The sequence below is a fragment of the Ranitomeya variabilis genome, chromosome 2, assembly GCF_051348905.1.
Source record: "Ranitomeya variabilis isolate aRanVar5 chromosome 2, aRanVar5.hap1, whole genome shotgun sequence".
In the NCBI taxonomy this organism is placed as follows: Eukaryota; Metazoa; Chordata; class Amphibia; order Anura; family Dendrobatidae; genus Ranitomeya; species Ranitomeya variabilis.
This window is the reverse complement of record NC_135233.1, coordinates 663,334,175-663,356,239: the sequence shown is the minus strand read 5'-3', so window position 1 is coordinate 663,356,239 and position 22,065 is coordinate 663,334,175. Positions and strand designations below refer to the sequence as shown.

General features: G+C 42.5%; 1 protein-coding gene across 1 annotated transcript in view; it reads left to right on the top strand.

Annotated features, from left to right (window-relative positions):
* The window catches only part of SYTL3 (synaptotagmin like 3), a 200,984-nt gene that overhangs the window by 152,735 nt on the left and 26,184 nt on the right, over positions 1–22,065 (top strand). Inside the window, exons 13-15 of the mRNA XM_077289229.1 lie at positions 5,702–5,813; positions 6,552–6,657; positions 6,750–6,946. Coding sequence (XP_077145344.1) covers positions 5,702–5,813; positions 6,552–6,657; positions 6,750–6,946 — 415 coding nt within the window. The remainder of the gene's footprint in view (positions 1–5,701; positions 5,814–6,551; positions 6,658–6,749; positions 6,947–22,065) is intronic.

Sequence of the window (22,065 nt, the reverse complement as noted above, 5' to 3'; positions counted from 1 at the left end):
ACAACCTCAGATCTTCACAATTATGTACACCAAAATGGTACCAAAAAATCTGCAACTCCTCCCACAAAATATAAGCCTTCATACAGCTCTGTGTACCAAAATATAAAAAAGTTACAGTTCTCAGAATGTGGCAATGAAAAAAACTACTTTTTATAAACAAGCAGATTTATTGTGTGGTAACAGCAAAACCTAAAAAAAAAGATTATAAATCTGGTATCTCTGTAATCACACCGACAAGAAGAATAAATCCGCCTTATCAGTTATACTGCACGGTGAACCAAGCAAAAATAAAAATAAGAATTATTCTTGTACTGCTGTCAATTTGTTCATTTTGCCTCCCAAAAATTGGAATAAGGATCTGCTCACATTTATCCTGTGCTTTCCGCTGAGCACTTTTATCTGGGTTTCCGTGTAAATTCCCCAAAACTGCAATTCAGACAAAACCCAGTCGGAACAACTCACTTATGAGTCAGATGGAGTCACTTTGGACTGCTCTCTATCCCGGTGGTGTCCCATCATTTTTGGCATCTTTTTAGATGGATTCCACCAGAACACACGCCAAATGGAGTACTAAGTGTCTCCATCTGCCTCATTACAGTGGGTGGTTCTGATAGGGGTTTCGTTTAAATCGCTCCTTCCTTTCCAAGCCCTGCCGTGCGCCCAAACAGTAGTTTTCTTCCACATATGGGGTCACTTGTGGGGGATTTTCACTGTTTAGGCACATAAGGGTCTCTCCAAACGCGACATGGTGTCTGTTCTCAATTCCAACCATTTTTGCATTCAAAAAGTCAAACGGTGCTCCTTCCCTTCTGAGCTCTGCCCCCAAGTAGTATTATTCCTCCACATATGGGGTATCAGCGGACTCAGTAGAAATTGCACAACAAATTTTGTGATCCATTTTCTCCTGTTGCCCTTGTGAAAATAAAAAAATGGTGCTAAAAGTACATTTTTCTGGATAAAATGTGAGTTTTTACTTTTACAGCTCTACGATATAAACATCTGTGATGCACCTGGGGGTTCAAGGTGCTCACCACACATCTAGATACATTCATTGAGTGCTCTAGTTTCCAAATTGGGGTCAGTTGTGGAGGTTTCCATTGTCTAGGCACATCAACTGCTCTCAAAATGCAACATGGCATCTGCTCTCAATTCTAGCCATTTTTTTCATTCAAAAGGTCAAACGGTGCTCCTCACCTTTTGAGACTTGCCATGTGCCTAAACAGTGGATTTCCCCCCATGTAGGGTATTGGCGTACTCAGGAAAAATTGCACCGCAAATTTCGGGTTCACTTTCTTCTGTTACTCTTATGAAAATAAACTATTTGGGTCTAAAGTAAAATTTTTGTGAAAAAAAGTTAAAGGTTCATTTTTTTCCTTCCACATTTCTTTAGTTCCTGTGAAGCACCTAAAGGGTTAATAAACTTCTTGAATGTGGTTTTGAGTACTTTGAGGGGTGCAGTTTTTAAAACAGTGGCACTTTTGGGTATTTTCTGTCACATTGGCTCCTCAAACTCAGTTCAAATGTGATGTGGTCTCTATAAATGGTTTTGTAAATTTTGCTGCAAAATTAGAAATTGCTCAATTTTAACCCTTCTAACTTTCTAAAAAATATATGTTTCCAGATTGATGCAGATGTAAAGTAGACATGTGGAAAATGTTATTTATTAACTATTTTGTGTAACATAACTTTAGAATTTAAGGGCTTAAGAATTAAACATTTGAAAATAGCAACATTTTTGCCAAATTTCTGATATTTTCACAAATAAACGCAAGTCATAGTTAACAAATTTTACCACTATTATGAAGTACAATATGTAAAAAAAAACAGTCTCAGAATCAGTGGAATCCGTTTAATCGTTCCAGAGTTATTATCTCATATAGTGACAATGGTCAGCCATATCCTCCTTCTTCACCTCTCGCTTCCTAAAACTCAATGTTGACAAAACCGAACTCATCATCTTTCCCCCATCTCACATATCCCCCCTACCTGATTTATCTATTATGGTAAACGGCATCACGCTCTCTCCCACACCTGAAATCCGCTGCCTCGGGGTAACTCTCGACTCTGCCCTGTCCTTCAAACCGCACGTCCAAACTCTTGCCACCTCCTGTCGCCTCCAACTCAAAAATATTGCCAGAATCCGTTCCTTCCTCAGCCCACAATCTACCAAAACTCTTGTGCATGCCCTCATCATCTCCTGCCTCGACTACTGCAACACCCTCCTCTGTGGCCTCCCCGCTAACTCTCTTGCACCACTCCAGTATGTCCTCAACTCTGCTGCCCGGCTAATCCACCTCTCTCCTCGCTACTCCCCTGCTTCTCCCCTCTGCAAATCCCTCCACTGGCTCCCAATTCCCCAACAAATCCAGTTCAAACTACTAACACTGATCTACAAAGCCATCCACAACCCATCCCCTCCCTATATCTCTGAACTAATCTCCCAATATCTTCCCTCACGTAATTTCCGATCCTCCCAAGACCTCCTACTCTCCTCCATACTTATTCACACAACCGCCTCCAAGATTTCTCCCGAATATCCCCCATCCTCTGGAATTCCATGCCTTAATATGTCCGATTATCCACCACCCTTGGATCCTTCAGACGGAACCTGAAAACCCATCTCTTCAAGAAAGCCTACAGCCTGCAATAACCATTCTGCCGCCTCACCATCGCCAGAGCCACCGCCTCACCATCGCCGGAGTCGCCACCTCGCCATCGCTGGGGCCGCCGCCTCGCCATCGCCGGGGCCACCGCCTCACCCCTACCTTCTGCCTCTTCCCCACTATCCCATAGAATGTAAGTCCGCAAGGACAGGGTCCTCTCCCCTCTGTACCAGTCTGTCACTGTAAACTTGTTTACTGTAAACGATATCGATAACTCTGTATGTAACCCCTTTCTCATGTATAGCACCATGGAATTACAGTATTGGTGCTATATAAATGAATAATAATAATAATAATAATAATAATAATAAATAGTGGTAACAAATTTCCTTGGAAACACCAAGTCAGACAACTATAAAGAGCTGGTGGAAAATCTTCAGGCATATCATAATCTTGGCTGCAACATGTCATTAAAGATTCATCTCTTGCATTCGCATCTAAACTTCTGTGCACCAAACTGCGGAGCAGTGAGTGAAGAGCACGGTGAGCGATTTCACCAGGAAATTGCGACTATGGAAAAAGATATCAGGGTAATTGGAACTCTTCTATGCTTGTAGTCTGCTGTTGGACAATCACCAGAGATAATCCAATGCTTGAATACAAGAGACAAGTAAAAAGGAGCCGAGTATCCAGGGAATAAGGACATATTTTGTACTGTGCAATACCATATAATAATAGTTAAAATTAAAATTGTTCAAAGTGCTTAGACATGTGAATTAATTAATTATATAGTAGATTTAAATACACTTGAGTTTCCTCTGAATACATCTAATAAAATGTGTTTGACAATACGTGCAGTTTTATAAATGTAGAAGTAAAAACTACATGTTATAATTATTAATTTACATAACAGTAAAATGCAAACTCTTCGATTTTATGGAAACTAGAGCCAAATAACAGTTTTCCTTGTCATATTTGAATTCAGCACATCAAAATTATAAAGAAATGGCTAATTTGATTTCTGAACCAGACAACTTTTGAAATGTTGTTGCCTATTTATTTTGGACCTACAAGTTGGGTGACATTGGTTCTTTTTACATTTTAAGCTGATATCAAATATGAATATGTGTATGAATATATGATTATTTTATTGACAGGTACTTTTATATAGGAAACACCAAGAAATAAGTGGGTGTTATCCATTTTTCATTATATTCATTGCCACCTGGTTAGAACTAACCACTGTCATTGGTGCCTGTCATCAGTATACTGGATACTAGAGGTGTATTTTCTTGTTTCTCAATCATTTCTATGGGTGGACAGTTTTTCCTTCCTGTTTCACTGTCCACTTGTATCATAGTAGGCTGACATTATTGTTTTTTGCAGTAATTTTTTGCAGAACTGTGTAAGGACCATTTTCCGATGGTTATATTAAAGGTTATGTGTTATAAAATTTCTCACAGTTTGCTAGTTACACTGAACATAGTGTGTTGTCTTTATTCCTATTGGAATTGGAGATTAATTTTCTACTCTGCCCCTCCCCCATTTTGCTTGATACTATTTATTATACGTAAAACCAAAATAAATGAACTGGAGTATAAATTGATATACATGCAACTTGAAGGAGCATGTTCACACTGGCCATTAAACAAACAAAGCCTAAACTAAAAATAAAATGAACATATGCCCTGCTGTAAGTAAGAAAAAGCATTGGTGCATATAAATAACATAGGGTACTTAGTAAATGCTGTTTTTGATCAAAGCACAGCGTAAAAGCCATTTCACCGGCGCCAAGGTGTACCCAGTCGGGACGGTTCTAACCTCTAGTATTAACATTTTACCATGAGTCAAAAATGACCTCAATGTGAATAAGAGCCGAGCAGGACTGAGCATAGTTTAACCCCGATCCTACTCGGCCCCTATTCACATTGAGGTCACTTTGACACGTGGTAAGATTTTATTACTAGAGGTTAGGACCATCCTGATTGGGGCCACCTTGTTGCTGGTGGGATGGCTTTTAGTGAACCAGTGTTTACTATGTACCCTATGTTATTTATATGCATTATTGCTTATTACTTATGTGTATGTTCATTTTGGTTCCATATTAGGTTGTGTTTTTTTTATTATATGTAGTAAAGGCTCATTCACACGTCAGTATGTTTGTATCAGTGTATGCCAAAGCCAGAAGTGGAATTTACAGAGAAAAACTATAATTAAAACATTGATACCTGTTCTTTTTTTGGAGACACTCCCGTTTTTGTCATAGAAATACTGATCCAGAATATTTATGTGTGAATGAGGCCTAATACATACACTGCTCCAGGTTTGTCTTTTTTTCTGAAGATTATTCACTCATCTTGTAATCATTATTATTAGGAAAAGAAGGAATATATCACAAAAAAAACTTTATATTACAATTTCCATACTGATTTTTTTCTCTGTCCCCTCATAACACATTCTAATAATATGATATTTTATTCAGTGACCAAATTTCACATGAGACCACATCATCCACTACTTCACAAGGGACATATTCATACTATACCATGTCAGCCAGTCGATAGAAAAACATTAAAATTTGAGAATTCAGTGGGGGATTAGTCACAGTTATAAAACACTGTCTAACAGTCAAAGTATTGTGAAATCTCACTTATCAGATGTTTTTCTGATGTTTCTTTACAATCTGCGTATTCTATGTCTATTGTTCAATAAAGACAGTTACAAAAATAATAATTTGAGAGTCCTCAGTGGTTGATGCCTTTTAATGGCTAACTGAAAATATGGTATCAAATTGCAAGCTTTCGATGCTGTTCAGGTCTCTTCATCAGGCTCAGTAAAACACAAAATCTGAAGCGTCACATATTTAATCCACAAACATTATCAATATCCTGCCAACAGGGGGAGCCCCAATAATGAGATTTATTATTGCCTTTAATGGCTGCTATACAGTATACTGCTTGTATGTTTAGGTTCAAATTGTACTTATTTGTAATAAAAACACATAGAAACAAAAAACAAAAAAAACAACCCTCAATCACAGGTTCCTTTTGACATTTCCACTGTGCCAGTCCTAATGAATCTCTCAATTGTCTCTATAGCCAAAAAAGACTGAAGAGCTGTCATTGCAATATCATGGGGAGTTATGTATGAGAATCAGGCTTGAGATACCTCCAGTTACCAGAACATTTCTGTATGAGCATATGTCAGATGGTAAGAAGCTTAGTTCTTTAATGACCAGTAATTATTTCATTTTTGCGTTTTCATTCATTTCTTCACCTTGAGCCAAGAGCCATAACTTTTTTTATTTTTCCATCAACATAGCCATATGAGAGGTTTTTTTTTTAAAGACAAGTTGTAGCTTTGAATAACACTATTTTTTTTACCACATGACATACATAAAAAAATGGGAACAAAATTTCCAAAAATAAAATGGTGAAACAACCCCGATTCCGTCTTTATTTTTTGGGTTTTGTTTTTATAGTGTTCATTGCTCAGCTAGAATGACCTTGAAACATGATTCTCCATGTCACTATGGCTATGTTGATACCAAATATTTTAAATTTAAATTATGAAAAATTCAGAACTTTGTAAAAATAATAAGACTTTGGATTTGTGCAGCCAGAGTTCGAGACCTGTAGCAGTTTTATTTTTCTGTTGATGGAAGGGTTGCGTTACGATTTTTTTTTCCATAATGAGCCAAAATTTTTATTGATACCAATATGGAGTACTTATACCACTTAGATCACTTTTTATTGCATTTTTTAGGAAGGTGATGTGGCCTAAAAACTGTATAGTAATTCTTGCGTTTTTCATTTTTTCACTCTTTATGATATGAGTTTATTAACCCGTGTCCAGGACGTTTTGTCACATTCCAGTTTGGGAACGGGTAGAGAATATGATTCACTAGTACAGAATATACTACTTTTATTTCCTTTTTTAATGAAACAGGCTCAGATGTAAAACAATATGAAGTGGTCCAGCTCCATATTATCATTAAAAGTGCCAGAAATTTGGCATTGAGACCAGATGGGTTTCTGAGTCCTTTTGTTAAGAGGTAAGTTAGTTCGCAGATCTTTATGTTCAACTTTTATATTCCAGATGGGTAGAAAAAATTACATACTTTTGTCTGTTTATTGATTTGACTAGTTGTCTGGTCCTTCCAAATAAACAAGACATAAAGCAAAGGACACCAGTATTGAGAAGACAACCTTGCCCAGAATGGAATCACACAATCATCTACAACTTAGAAAATCCAAGTGATCTCAGGATGTCTCGACTGGATCTAACTGTATGGGATCAAGGTTTGAATGAGCGATTTCTTGGTGGAACCAGATTGAGCACAGGTGGAGTATAATCATTTCACATATACCCCAAAATGTAGAGAAAAACAAGGTGTGTACATGGTCTTTGACATTAAATGGGTTGTTTAGGTTTATCGCAAAAAGTCTGCAATCATTCTCTGTGACATCAGACTTGTTAATCCTCACATCGCACACAGCATGTGCAGTCAGGATTCTCTGAGGCCTCCCATGGCTAGTCGGAATGTGGTCAGCTGGATCTAATTTTCATCCTTTCTTGGTCTGTGTGTCCATTATTGCCATCATTGTGATATCTGTTATTCTTTTATGCAAAAAAAATAAATTCAATCTTTTCATTAAACAGAATAGAAAGAATAGGACAGCACACGGATGGAATCCGTAACTTGTATTGGTGAGTTTGATCTGTGACCAAGATCAAAAACAGACAAGTCTCTATTTTTGCTAAGATATTCAATGTCCACAAAAAACTCAACAGATGTGAACATCCACGTAGATAATAAGTATATGTTATATCTGTAAAAAACACAGATAAAACATGTACTTACAAACGGAATGTCTGAATGACACCTGAGCTGTACAGTGATTCTTGCAGAAGCGTTATTGGGGTTGTGTAATCTTGTTACAATGATAATATTGCAAAGTGCAAAAAAGAAAATCGAGGAGTTTTTAATTTTATAATCTTCAACTTTTTGCCAAGGTTGCCGGCCACCTTTACAATCTATAAGAGGTGGCCGGATTCCTAAGTAAAGAGTGCAAGCTTGTTACACAGCTTGCAAGCACTGCTCGATTGCTGGTTCTGGCTAGCATTAATGTCACTACTCTACACTCAGGAATATTCACAAAATATAATAAAATATAACTTTTATTTATCAATCTAAAAATACCAAAAAGTGTAAATGACCAAAAACCACAACCAAGGGTATAAAAAAATGTTGTAATCAAAGATAAGACAGAGGAGCCAGGGGGTGGTGCCTGGCCCTGTTCTACTGCTGGACAACCCTACCTACTAGTGGAGGTTGGCACCCTAGTACTGCACAAGTGGGGCCCCTGATCAATGGCGGCTCCCCCTTCTAACCCTAACAGGCCCTATATAGGTTTTGAGGACACCTATTAGTGTGTAAGCAGGATGTAGCTATGTGTAGCTATGGGAAGCCAGTCCATCAAAAAAACAATTGACTGATACCAACCAGTAGGTTAGTCAATTACAATACAGACATGATCAAAATTGTTGGTACCCCTCGTTTAATGACAGAAAAACCCACAATGGTCACAGAAATAACTTGAATCTGACAAAAGAAAAGATCTATGAAAATGAACAAATGAAAGTCAGACAATTTTGATCACGTGTGTATATAATCAGTATTGGATTTTCACATACTAATGAGGAGGGAGGAAATTTGCTATAGTCTATCCCTGTGGAATCCCTACCTGGTTGTGGAGGTTGGCACTCTACCAGAAACGAATTTGGCACCCCCACTCATCAACATCTATCCCTCCTAGTGCTCCCAAATACTAGGAAAACATAAAGGAGGGGATGATGGCCAATATAAAGTGCTGAAGTGCAAACAAGTGAAGATACGGATGATGTACTGTACTGTATATCATATATAATGAACCATTAGACGCAGCATTTGTAGAAAAAAATAGATAATGGTAAATGAAGACTAAATGTCAGGACTCTGAACATTTTTATTACCTTTTGTGCATTACTGCCCTTTTCCAAGATGGCGTCTTTGGTCTCATGTGCACTGTGTCTTCCTGCTATAAAACTCCACCCCAGCCTTCAGTCTGTGCTAGAGTATTCTGCCTTGCATCCAGCTCCTGACTCTGGTGACTCCCTAGCTATATACCTGCTCCTGTGAACCTGTGTGGTTATCCTGCTACTCTGCTCTGAGCTCCTGCTGCATACACCAGTTTCCAGTAATCCTCCTTCATCTGCTGCTCGTGTTTACTTTCATCAGCATTTGCTGGACATGTAAGCTGTTGCTGCTCTGCTTAAACCTGAGATTATCACCCAGGCCTTCCTGGTTGAGATAAGACATTGCTTGAACGGCCTTATAAGCATATCTATCTGTGTTTGGACTAAAACAAGGACTTATTCGTGTCAAGTATCCTCAAGAATAACTGTGCTTCATAGACTTTCTGCGTGATTGCATTTTCCTCTGAAGTTCCATATAGACTGCGTTTAATATTTACACCAAGTGTTGTGGACTTGAGTTTCTCTCTGCACATTTTGAATCACCGTGTGATAATATAGACTTTACGACTTATAAAACTGTGTCCTGTAGTTGTCTTGTTCCACGCAAAGAGTCTCCTGAGTTATCCCCTATAATTATTGCAGGATACTCTAGCCAGAAAAGAGGAGACTGCTGGAACAATGATTGCAGAAAGCAGATTAGAGCAGGTGTTTTCCATAATTAGATCACTGCAGAAAGATGTGGAAGGTCTGCAAAATAAGTTTGGAAGCATTGAACACAATCAACAAGTGTTTGGACAAACTTTGCAGGACTTAAGCACCCGCATGGCAGCCCAGGAAAACAAACTTGCTGGCATAGAGTCCCAGTATGGACGGGCTTTTCAGGACATAAGCACGCAAATAGCTGCACAAGCGACTTTACCCTCTGGGCAACCACCACCAGCTAGCCCACCTAAGTTGCCCCCATTCAGATTTAATGGTGATCGTGACAAATTTTGTGGCTTTGTGAATCAATGTATGCTATATTTTGATGTGCATGCTGACCGTTTTCCTACTGATAGATCCAAAGTATTGTGTGTAATAATGCTGCTGACCTCACGAGCGCTCGCCTGGGTGAATCCGATGATTGAGTCTCGTGACCCACAGTTAAATAACTTGGATGATTTCTTGGCCGCTATGGCATTAATGTTTGATGATCCTAATCGCCGTGCAACCGTTGAATCTGCTTTATTGTCTTTACGCCAGGCTAAACGTTCTGTTATTGAGTATGCCACTGAATTCAGAAGATTAGCGGTAGATACCAATTGGGACAGTTATGCACAATTGCCTATTTTTAAAAGGGGTCTGTCTAGTATTGTAAAAGATGAACTAGCTCTCTCTGAGTCACCACAAGAGCTAGAGACATTTATACAGCATTGTGTGCGCATAGACATTCGCCTTACTGAGCGTAGGCAGGAGAAGTTTGCTGCATATAACCGTATTTCTAACTTTTCCCTTCCTTCCAAAGAGCCTGCAGGTAAAACCTCTCGGGAGGTGGAGGAGGTGCCCATGCAAATTGATTCCGTTCAGAGGCGCAAGATTAATGAGCGCCGGGAACATCGCCTTCGTGAAAGTCTATGTTTCTACTGCGGTCAGTCTGACCACTTTTTAATCAACTGTCCCAAGTGTCCCAAGCAGCCTAACATGGTGCTAGCAGCGGTAGGAGAATATGACAACTGTGATGATGAATCTGACATCTCTGAATGTAGCCTGCCTTTAAACGTTGTATTCCATTCACTGTTATGGTTCTCAATGGCAAGAGAACATAGCCCAGCAAACATAAGAACTAGCTCTTGGAAGGATGGAAACTAAACTGACCATGAACTAAACCTGCCGCACAACTAACAGTAGCCCGGGTAGCGTAGCCTGCGGTTTATCCCTAGACGCCCAGCGCCGGCCGGAGGACTAACTAATCCTGGCAGAGGAAAATATAGTCCTGGCTCACCTCTAGAGAAATTTCCCCGAAAGGCAGACAGAGGCCCCCACAAATATTGGCGGTGATTTTAGATGAAATGACAAACGTAGTATGAAAATAGGTTTAGCAAAATTGAGGTCCGCTTACTAGATAGCAGGAAGACAGAAAGGGCACTTTCATGGTCAGCTGAAAACCCTATCAAAACACCATCCTGAAATTACTTTAAGACTCTAGTATTAACTCATAACATCAGAGTGGCAATTTCAGATCACAAGAGCTTTCCAGACACAGAAACGAAACTACAGCTGTGAACTGGAACAAAATGCAAAAACAAACAAGGACTAAAGTCCAACTTAGCTGGGAGTTGTCTAGCAGCAGGAACATGCACAGAAAGGCTTCTGATTACAATGTTGACCGGCATGGAAGAGACAGAGGAGCAAGGCTAAATAGCGACTCCCACATCCTGATGGAAACAGGTGAACAGAGAGGATGATGCACACCAGTTCAATTCCACCAGTGGCCACCGGGGGAGCCCAAAATCCAATTTCACAACAGTACCCCCCCCTCAAGGAGGGGGCACCGAACCCTCACCAGAACCACCAGGGCGATCAGGATGAGCCCTATGAAAGGCACGGACCAAATCGGAGGCATGAACATCAGAGGCAGTCACCCAAGAATTATCCTCCTGACCGTATCCCTTCCATTTGACCAGATACTGGAGTTTCCGTCTGGAAACACGGGAGTCCAAGATTTTTTCCACAACGTACTCCAACTCGCCCTCAACCAACACCGGAGCAGGAGGCTCAACGGAAGGCACAACCGGTACCTCATACCTGCGCAATAATGACCGATGAAAAACATTATGAATAGAAAAAGATGCAGGGAGGTCCAAACGGAAGGACACAGGGTTAAGAATCTCCAATATCTTGTACGGGCCGATGAACCGAGGCTTAAACTTGGGAGAAGAAACCCTCATAGGGACAAAACGAGAAGACAACCACACCAAGTCCCCAACACAAAGCCGAGGACCAACCCGACGCCGGCGGTTGGCAAAAAGCTGAGTCTTCTCCTGGGACAACTTCAAATTGTCCACTACCTGCCCCCAAATCTGATGCAACCTCTCCACCACAGCATCCACTCCAGGACAATCCGAAGATTCCACCTGACCAGAAGAAAATCGAGGATGAAACCCCGAATTACAGAAAAAGGGAGACACCAAGGTGGCAGAGCTGGCCCGATTATTGAGGGCAAACTCCGCTAAAGGCAAAAAAGCAACCCAATCATCCTGATCTGCAGACACAAAACACCTCAAATATGTCTCCAAGGTCTGATTCGTCCGCTCGGTCTGGCCATTAGTCTGAGGATGGAAAGCAGACGAGAAAGACAAATCTATGCCCATCCTAGCACAGAATGCTCGCCAAAATCTAGACACGAATTGGGTACCTCTGTCAGAAACGATATTCTCCGGAATACCATGCAAACGGACCACATTTTGAAAAAACAGAGGAACCAACTCGGAAGAAGAAGGCAACTTAGGCAGGGGAACCAAATGGACCATCTTAGAGAAACGATCACACACCACCCAGATGACAGACATCTTCTGAGAAACAGGAAGATCCGAAATAAAATCCATCGAGATGTGCGTCCAGGGTCTCTTCGGGATAGGCAAGGGCAACAACAATCCACTAGCCCGAGAACAACAAGGCTTGGCCCGAGCACAAACGTCACAAGACTGCACGAAGCCGACAGGGAAGGCCACCAGAAGGACCTTGCCACCAAATCCCTGGTACCAAAGATTCCAGGATGACCTGCCAACGCAGAAGAATGAACCTCAGAAATGACTTTACTGGTCCAATCATCAGGAACAAACAGTCTACCAGGTGGGCAACGATCAGGTCTATCCGCCTGAAACTCCTGCAAGGCCCGCCGCAGGTCTGGAGAAACGGCAGACAATATCACTCCATCCTTAAGGATACCTGTAGGTTCAGAATTACCAGGGGAGTCAGGCTCAAAACTCCTAGAAAGGGCATCCGCCTTAACATTCTTAGAACCCGGCAGGTAGGACACCACAAAATTAAACCGAGAGAAAAACAACGACCAGCGCGCCTGTCTAGGATTCAGGCGTCTGGCGGACTCAAGATAAATTAGATTTTTGTGGTCAGTCAATACCACCACCTGATGTCTAGCCCCCTCAAGCCAATGACGCCACTCCTCAAAAGCCCACTTCATGGCCAAAAGCTCCCGATTCCCAACATCATAATTCCGCTCGGCGGGCGAAAATTTACGCGAGAAAAAAGCACAAGGTCTCATCACGGAGCAATCGGAACTTCTCTGCGACAAAACCGCCCCAGCTCCGATTTCAGAAGCGTCGACCTCAACCTGAAAAGGAAGAGCAACATCAGGCTGACGCAACACAGGGGCGGAAGAAAAGCGGCGCTTAAGCTCCCGAAAGGCCTCCACAGCAGCAGGGGACCAATCAGCAACATCAGCACCCTTCTTAGTCAAATCAGTCAATGGTTTAACAACATCAGAAAAACCAGCAATAAATCGACGATAAAAGTTAGCAAAGCCCAAAAATTTCTGAAGACTCTTAAGAGAAGAGGGTTGCGTCCAATCACAAATAGCCTGAACCTTGACAGGATCCATCTCGATGGAAGAGGGGGAAAAAATATATCCCAAAAAGGAAATCTTTTGAACCCCAAAAACGCACTTAGAACCCTTCACACACAAGGAATTAGACCGCAAAACCTGAAAAACCCTCCTGACCTGCTGGACATGAGAGTCCCAGTCATCCGAAAAAATCAAAATATCATCCAGATACACAATCATAAATTTATCCAAATAATCACGGAAAATGTCATGCATAAAGGACTGAAAGACTGAAGGGGCATTTGAAAGACCAAAAGGCATCACCAAATACTCAAAGTGGCCCTCGGGCGTATTAAATGCGGTTTTCCACTCATCCCCCTGCTTAATTCGCACCAAATTATACGCCCCACGGAGATCTATCTTAGAGAACCACTTGGCCCCCTTTATGCGAGCAAACAAATCAGTCAGCAGTGGCAACGGATATTGATATTTAACCGTGATTTTATTCAAAAGCCGATAATCAATGCACGGCCTCAAAGAGCCATCTTTCTTAGCCACAAAGAAAAAACCGGCTCCTAAGGGAGATGACGAAGGACGAATATGTCCCTTTTCCAAGGACTCCTTTATATATTCTCGCATAGCAGCATGTTCAGGCACAGACAGATTAAATAAACGACCCTTAGGGTATTTACTACCCGGAATCAAATCTATGGCACAATCGCACTCCCGGTGCGGAGGTAATGAACCAAGCTTAGGTTCTTCAAAAACGTCACGATATTCAGTCAAGAATTCAGGAATCTCAGAGGGAATAGATGATGAAATGGAAACCACAGGTACGTCCCCATGCGTCCCCTTACATCCCCAGCTTAACACAGACATAGCTTTCCAGTCAAGGACTGGGTTATGAGATTGCAGCCATGGCAATCCAAGCACCAACACATCATGTAGGTTATACAGCACAAGAAAGCGAATAATCTCCTGGTGATCCGGATTAATCCGCATAGTTACTTGTGTCCAGTATTGTGGTTTATTGCTAGCCAATGGGGTGGAGTCAATCCCCTTCAGGGGTATAGGAGTTTCAAGAGGCTCCAAATCATACCCACAGCGTTTGGCAAAGGACCAATCCATAAGACTCAAAGCGGCGCCAGAGTCGACATAGGCATCCGCGGTAATAGATGATAAAGAACAAATCAGGGTCACAGATAGAATAAACTTAGACTGTAAAGTGCCAATTGAAACAGACTTATCAAGCTTCTTAGTACGCTTAGAGCATGCTGATATAACATGAGTTGAATCACCGCAATAGAAGCACAACCCATTTTTTCGTCTAAAATTCTGCCGTTCACTTCTGGACAGAATTCTATCACATTGCATATTCTCTGGCGTCTTCTCAGTAGACACCGCCAAATGGTGCACAGGTTTGCGCTCCCGCAGACGCCTATCGATCTGGATAGCCATTGTCATGGACTCATTCAGACCCGCAGGCACAGGGAACCCCACCATAACATCCTTAATGGCATCAGAGAGACCCTCTCTGAAATTCGCCGCCAGGGCGCACTCATTCCACTGAGTAAGCACAGCCCATTTACGGAATTTCTGGCAGTATATTTCAGCTTCGTCTTGCCCCTGAGATAGGGACATCAAGGCCTTTTCCGCCTGAAGTTCTAACTGAGGTTCCTCATAAAGCAACCCCAAGGCCAGAAAAAACGCATCCACATTGAGCAACGCAGGATCCCCTGGAGCCAATGCAAAAGCCCAATCCTGAGGGTCGCCCCGGAGCAAGGAAATCACAATCCTGACCTGCTGAGCAGGATCTCCAGCAGAGCGAGATTTCAGGGACAAAAACAACTTGCAATTATTTTTGAAATTTTGAAAGCAAGATCTATTCCCCGAGAAAAATTCAGGCAAAGGAATTCTAGGTTCAGATATAGGAACATGAACAACAAAATCTTGTAAATTTTGAACTTTCGTGGTGAGATTATTCAAACCTGCAGCTAAACTCTGAATATCCATTTTAAACAGGTGAACACAGAGCCATTCCAGGATTAGAAGGAGAGAGAGAGAGAAAGGCTGCAATATAGACAGACTTGCAAGAGATTCAATTACAAGCACACTCAGAACTGAAGGAAAAAAAAAAAAAATCTTCAGCAGACTTCTCTTTTCTCTCCTTTCTCTGTCAATTAATTTAACCCTTTGTGGCCGGTCAAACTGTTATGGTTCTCAATGGCAAGAGAACATAGCCCAGCAAACATAAGAACTAGCTCTTGGAAGGATGGAAACTAAACTGACCATGAACTAAACCTGCCGCACAACTAACAGTAGCCGGGTAGCGTAGCCTGCGGTTTATCCCTAGACGCCCAGCGCCGGCCGGAGGACTAACTAATCCTGGCAGAGGAAAATATAGTCCTGGCTCACCTCTAGAGAAATTTCCCCGAAAGGCAGACAGAGGCCCCCACAAATATTGGCGGTGATTTTAGATGAAATGACAAACGTAGTATGAAAATAGGTTTAGCAAAATTGAGGTCCGCTTACTAGATAGCAGGAAGACAGAAAGGGCACTTTCATGGTCAGCTGAAAACCCTATCAAAACACCATCCTGAAATTACTTTAAGACTCTAGTATTAACTCATAACATCAGAGTGGCAATTTCAGATCACAAGAGCTTTCCAGACACAGAAACGAAACTACAGCTGTGAACTGGAACAAAATGCAAAAACAAACAAGGACTAAAGTCCAACTTAGCTGGGAGTTGTCTAGCAGCAGGAACATGCACAGAAAGGCTTCTGATTACAATGTTGACCGGCATGGAAGTGACAGAGGAGCAAGGCTAAATAGCGACTCCCACATCCTGATGGAAACAGGTGAACAGAGAGGATGATGCACACCAGTTCAATTCCACCAGTGGCCACCGGGGGAGCCCAAAATCCAATTTCACAACAATTCACTTTCTATGACTTCACCCCCAAGGAGCTGAAGGAGAAGAACTCTCAGTGTTCTCTCCCTGTTAAGATCCTGTGTTCAGGACACTGGATTTCTAGTGCAGCTATGATTGACTCTGGTGCAGGTGGCAATTTCATGGATATCGCATTTGCCAAGGAACATGGTATTGAAATTCAGCAAAGAGCCTCTCCAATTACCATGGAAACAGTGGATGGGTCACCTTTAATCTCTGCACCTGTGGATCAGGAGACTGTACCCCTTGAAATTTTGTTGGAGCCTAATCATCAGGAGCAACTTTCTTTCTTGCTAATTTCTTCTCCTCATTTTCCTGTGATTTTAGGCATTCCTTGGTTGCGTTCTCAGAATCCAATTATCAACTGGGAGACCAAGGAGATTATCTTTCCAACAAGGAGCAACTCAGCGTTAACAGAAGCTGTCCCTGAGTCCACGGCTACGGAACCACATGTACAGGTATTTACTTTACCTTCAGCATATAAAGAGTTCTCTGACATCTGTGACAAGAAGAATGCAGATCAGCTTCCTCCACACAGGCATTATGACTGTCCCATTGAGCTGCTTCCTGGGGCAGCTATTCCTTTTGGTAACGTATACCCTTTGGCGGCACCTGGGCTTCAAGCCTTAAAGGAGTATATTGATGAAAATCTGGCCAAAGGCTTCATACGTCCTTCTTCCTCACCAGCAGGGGCACCTATATTTTTTGTAAAAAAGAAGTATGGGACCCTGAGACCCTGTGTTGACTATCGGGAACTTAATAAGGTAACCAGACGAAACTGTTACCCTTTGCCTCTGATTCTTGAATTACTGGAAAGAGTCCGCCATGCTAAGGTGTTCTCTAAACTGGATCTTCGTGGGGCTTATAATTTGGTGCGTATTCGTCCAGGGGATGAGTGGAAGACAGCATTCAGATGCCGGTATGGACACTTTGAATATCTTGTGATGCCCTTCGGGCTTTGTAACGCCCCTGCAATGTTTCAACACCTTGCTAATGACATTTTCAGAGATTTGTTGGACCAGTTTGTGGTGATCTGTTTGGACGATATACTCATCTTTTCTGACTCTCTACAGGAACATGAAGAACATGTCAAAACTGTTTTAAGACGTCTGAAAGAGAACCATCTGTATATTAAGCTGGAGAAATGCCAGTTCCATCGTTCTGAGATACAGTTCTTAGGATATATCATCTCTCCCCAGGGGCTGAACATGGAATCTGGTAAGATTCAGGCTATCTTTGACTGGCCGGTACCCAAGAACGTTAAGGAGGTCCAACGTTTTAATGGTTTTGCAAATTTCTACAGACACTTCATTCAAAATTTTTCTGATATTGTCCGTCCCATTACTTCCGTGACAAATAAGGAAAAGCCCTTTAAGTGGTCATCACAGGCTCAAGAAGCGTTTGATCGGCTTAAGATCTGTTTCATCTCAGCACCGCTGTTGATAAACCCAGATCCAACACTTTCTTTCATTGTGGAGGTGGACGCTTCTGATAATGCTTTGGAGGCTATTCTCTCCCAAAGAACTGGAGAGAAGGGTCTGCTACATCCTTGTGCTTTCTTTTCCTGCAGACTAACCTCAGCAGAGAAGAATTACGACGTGGGAGACAAGGAATTGCTGGCTATTATTGTGGCTTTCAAAGAATGGAGGCATCATCTGCAAGGAGCTGCACGACAGATCATAGTGCTAACTGACCATCGCAATTTAGAGTTCCTTAGATCCGCTAGATGTCTTTCTCCTCGTCAGGCTCGTTGGAACTTATTTTTAAATTAATTTAACTTTGTTATCTCATACCGTCCAGGTTCTCGTAATGGGAAGGCTGATGCTTTATCCCGAATCCATACTGCGGATTCCGTACCTGGAGCCCCGTCCAAGACTATTCTATCTGATGCCAATTTCATCGGTGTTATCCACGATCAGGACTTGTGGAAGGAGTGCAGGGAGGCTTATGATGGTGATGTATTTCTGGCCAAACCACCTGTGGATATTAATCTTGTCTTTAAGGGTGGCATGTGGTTCAGAGATCAACGTATCTACGTCCCTGAGGTCGTCCGTCTGCAGATCCTCAAGTTGGTACATGACTCCAAGTTGGCTGGTCACAGGGGGGTACAGAAGACACAAGAGTTCCTGAGCCGATTCTTCTGGTGGCCAACTTGCCTGAAGGATACCAAGGACTATGTTCTCTCTTGCGAGGTATGTGCTCGTTACAAGACTCCTCATGTGGCACCTACGGGTCTTCTACAACCATTACCTGTTCCGTCCCGCCCTTGGGGGTCTATATCAATGGACTTTATTGTGGAGCTGCCTACATCGGGGGGCATGAATACAATCATGGTGGTAGTTGATCGCCTGACTAAAGCTGCTCATTTTGTTCCGTGTACCGGCCTCCCTTCAGCTAAAGATACAGTGAACTTGGTTATACAGAATGTCTTTCGGTTGCATGGGGTCCCGGATGAGATCTCTGACTGTGGAGTACAGTTCACTTCAAGATTCTGGAAGGGGTTTTGCTCTGCACTCAATATTAATGTCTGTCTCTCTTCTGCTTACCATCCCCAGACAAATGGTCAGACTGAGCGGACCAACCAAATGCTGGAACAATATCTAAGATGCTATGTCAGCCATCTCCAGGATGATTGGTTGGAGTTGCTGCCGTTAGCCGAATTTTCATATAACAATTTTCAGAGCGCCTCCACTAAATTCACACCTTTCTTTGCCAATCTGGGTTATCATCCGTGTATCTTACCTAGGTCTCCAATTAATTCTCCGGTTCCGGCAGTGGAGGAAAGGCTGACTGCGATGAGGCAAAATTTGGAGGTTCTGAAGGAATCCCTGACCACAGCTCAAGAACGTTATAAGAGATCGGCTGATAGATTCCGTAAACCTGCACCCATGTTCAAGGTAGGAGATTCCGTGTGGTTAGCAACTAAGAATCTGAAGTTAAACGTTCCTTCACAAAAACTTGGACAGAAATTCATTGGCCCTTTCAAGATCAACGGTATTGTGAGCTCTGTGGCCTGCCGGCTGAAGCTGCCTAGGACTATGAAGGTACACCCAGTTTTTCATGTATCTTTACTAAAGCCTGTATCTCCTAATACCTTCCAGGGAGGTGTTGTGCCACCTCCGCAGCCTGTGGTGATTGATGGGCAAGAACAATTTGTGGTGGAGGAAATTATTGATTCCAGGATTCGCAGGAATTGGCTCCATGTCATGATTCTCAATGGCGAGAGAACATAGCCCAGCATATATGAGAACTAGCTCTTGGAAGATGGAAACTATACTGACCATGAACTAAACCTGCCGCACAACTAGAAGTGGCCGGGTAGCATGCCTACGTTTTTTTATCCCTAGATGCCCAGCGCCAGCCGGAGAACTACCTAATCCTAGCAGAGGAAAAGACAGTCCTGGCTCACCTCTAGAGAAATTTTCCCAAAAGGCAGACAGAGGCCCCCACATATATTGGCGGTGATTTTAGATGAAATGACAAACGTAGTATGAAAATAGGTTTAGCAAAAATCGAGGTCCGCTTACTAGATAGCAAGAAGACAGAAAGGGCACTTTCATGGTCAGCAGAAAACCCTATCAAAACACCATCCAGAAATTACTTTAAGACTCTAGCATTAACTCATAACACCAGAGTGGCAATTTCCGCTCACAAGAGCTTTCCAGACACAGTAACGAAACAGCAGCTGTGAACAGGAACAAAATGCAAAAACACAAGGACAAAAGTCCAACTTAGCTGGGAGTTGTCTAGTAGCAGGAACATGCACAGAAAGGCTTCTGATTACATTGTTGACCGGCATGAAACTGACAGAGGAGCAAGGTTATATAGCGACTCCCACATCCTGATAGGAGCAGGTGAACAGAGGGGATGATGCACACAAGTACAATTCCACAAGTGGCCACCGGGGGAGCCCAGAATCCAATTTCACAACAGCTCCAATATCTGATAAGATGGCAGAGATATCCCCCTGAGGAAGACTCTTGGGAACCTGTGGAAAACATCAATGCCCAACAGAAGATTTCTCGTTTTCATTAGAGATTCCCAGAGAAACCAGGTCCAGGATCGTCCTGAGGCCGCTTCTAAGGAGGGAGTAATGTCAGGACTCTGAAAATTTTTATTACCTTTTGTGCATTACTGCCCTTTTCCAAGATGGCATCTTTGGTCTCATGTGCACTGTGTCTTCCTGCTATAAAACTCCACCCCAGCCTTCAGTCTGTGCTAGAGTATTCTGCCTTGCATCCAGCTCCTGACTCTGGTGACTCCCTAGCTATATACCTGCTCCTGTGAACCTGTGTGGTTATCCTGCTACTCTGCTCTGAGTTCCTGCTGCATACACCAGTTTCCAGTAATCCTCCTTCATCTGCTGCTCGTGTTTACTTCCATCTGCATTTGCTGGACATGTAAGCTGTTGCTGCTCTGCTTAAACCTGAGATTATCACCCAGGCCTTCTTGGTTGAGATAAGACATTGCTTGAACGGCCTTATAAGCATATCTATCTGTGTTTGGACTTAAAAAAGGACTTATTCGTGTCAAGTATCCTCAAGAATAACTGTGCTTCATAGACTTTCTGCGTGATTGCATTTTCCTCTGAAGTTCCCTATGGACTGTTAATCAGCGTTTAATATTTACACCAAGTGTTGTGGACTTGAGTTTCTCTCTGCACCTGTTTGAATCACCGTGTGATAATATAGACTTTACCACTTATAAAACTGTGTCCTGTAGTTGTCTTGTTCCACGCAAAGAGTCTCCTGAGTTATCCCCTATAATTATTACACTAAAATCCCATAGGGCTCTTAGATAGAAACATTTTGTGGCTCATAATCTACTGTACAAGAGGACCATGATAAATCCTTCTATATAGTCACCATACAGTATCGTCCATAGAAGAATACCTCAGAGTTATGGTTATTAATCCATGTATAGATATTTTCAATGATAACTGTGCTTTTACTTATATAGAATACAAAACTACTGTTCACTGGTTTATATTGTTACTCATATGTGAATGATCATAGGATTGCTTGAGTGTGGAATATTAAATGCAAGACACTGTTCCAAGTGTATATATCTTTAACATCATTCCATTGTTAACTACCACATAGCTTAGTCCAGGGAAAATTACATATATATATATATATATGTATATGCTAGGAGCGTCACTCTGTCTGAAGCCTTTATAGATTGTGCAAGCGTGACGCGCCTGCGCAGTCTGGACCCCACAGAGTTACGCATCTGGGGATGAGGATAGTGGCCCAGGAGATCGCAGTATGCGTAAGCACTGAACGCACGTGGTAACGCTCATTAAAGTAATGAATATGAACGTGACTCCACTCCCATAAGCGTGGTTCGCATATTCATTACTTTAATGAGTGGTACCATGTGACCGCTCAGCACTGGAAGGAGCTGCCGGCCCGGGACGACGGAGAAGCAGGGACGTGCCAGGAGGGTGAGTACGATGCGGGGAGGGTGAGCCATGCTATATTCACCTGTCCCCGTTCCACCACCGCGCTGTGTCTTCCGCGTCCTCTGGCTGTGACGTTCTGGTCAGAGGGTGTGATGACGTGTTTAGTGCGCACCCTTTGCCAGAACAGTCACAGCCAGAGGACCCGGAAGACACAGCGGCGTGCGGCGGTGCAAAGGGGACAGGTGAATATCGCAAGTGCCGGGGGCCTGAGCCAGCGGAGACTCTGGCACATTACCCCCATAGGACGCCAGTGTCCTTGCCTGCTCAGGCCCCTGGCACTTTGCGCCCAGCGATGAGATGTATGTCATTTTATTTTTATTTTTTTTAATCACAGCAGCATATGGGGCATATTATGCTATAGAGCTTCTTGTGGGGGCCATCAATCTTTATGGAGCAGCATATGGGGCATATTATGCTATGGAACATCTTATGGGGCCATCAACCTTTATGGAGCCGCATATTGGGCACATAATGCTATGGAGCATCT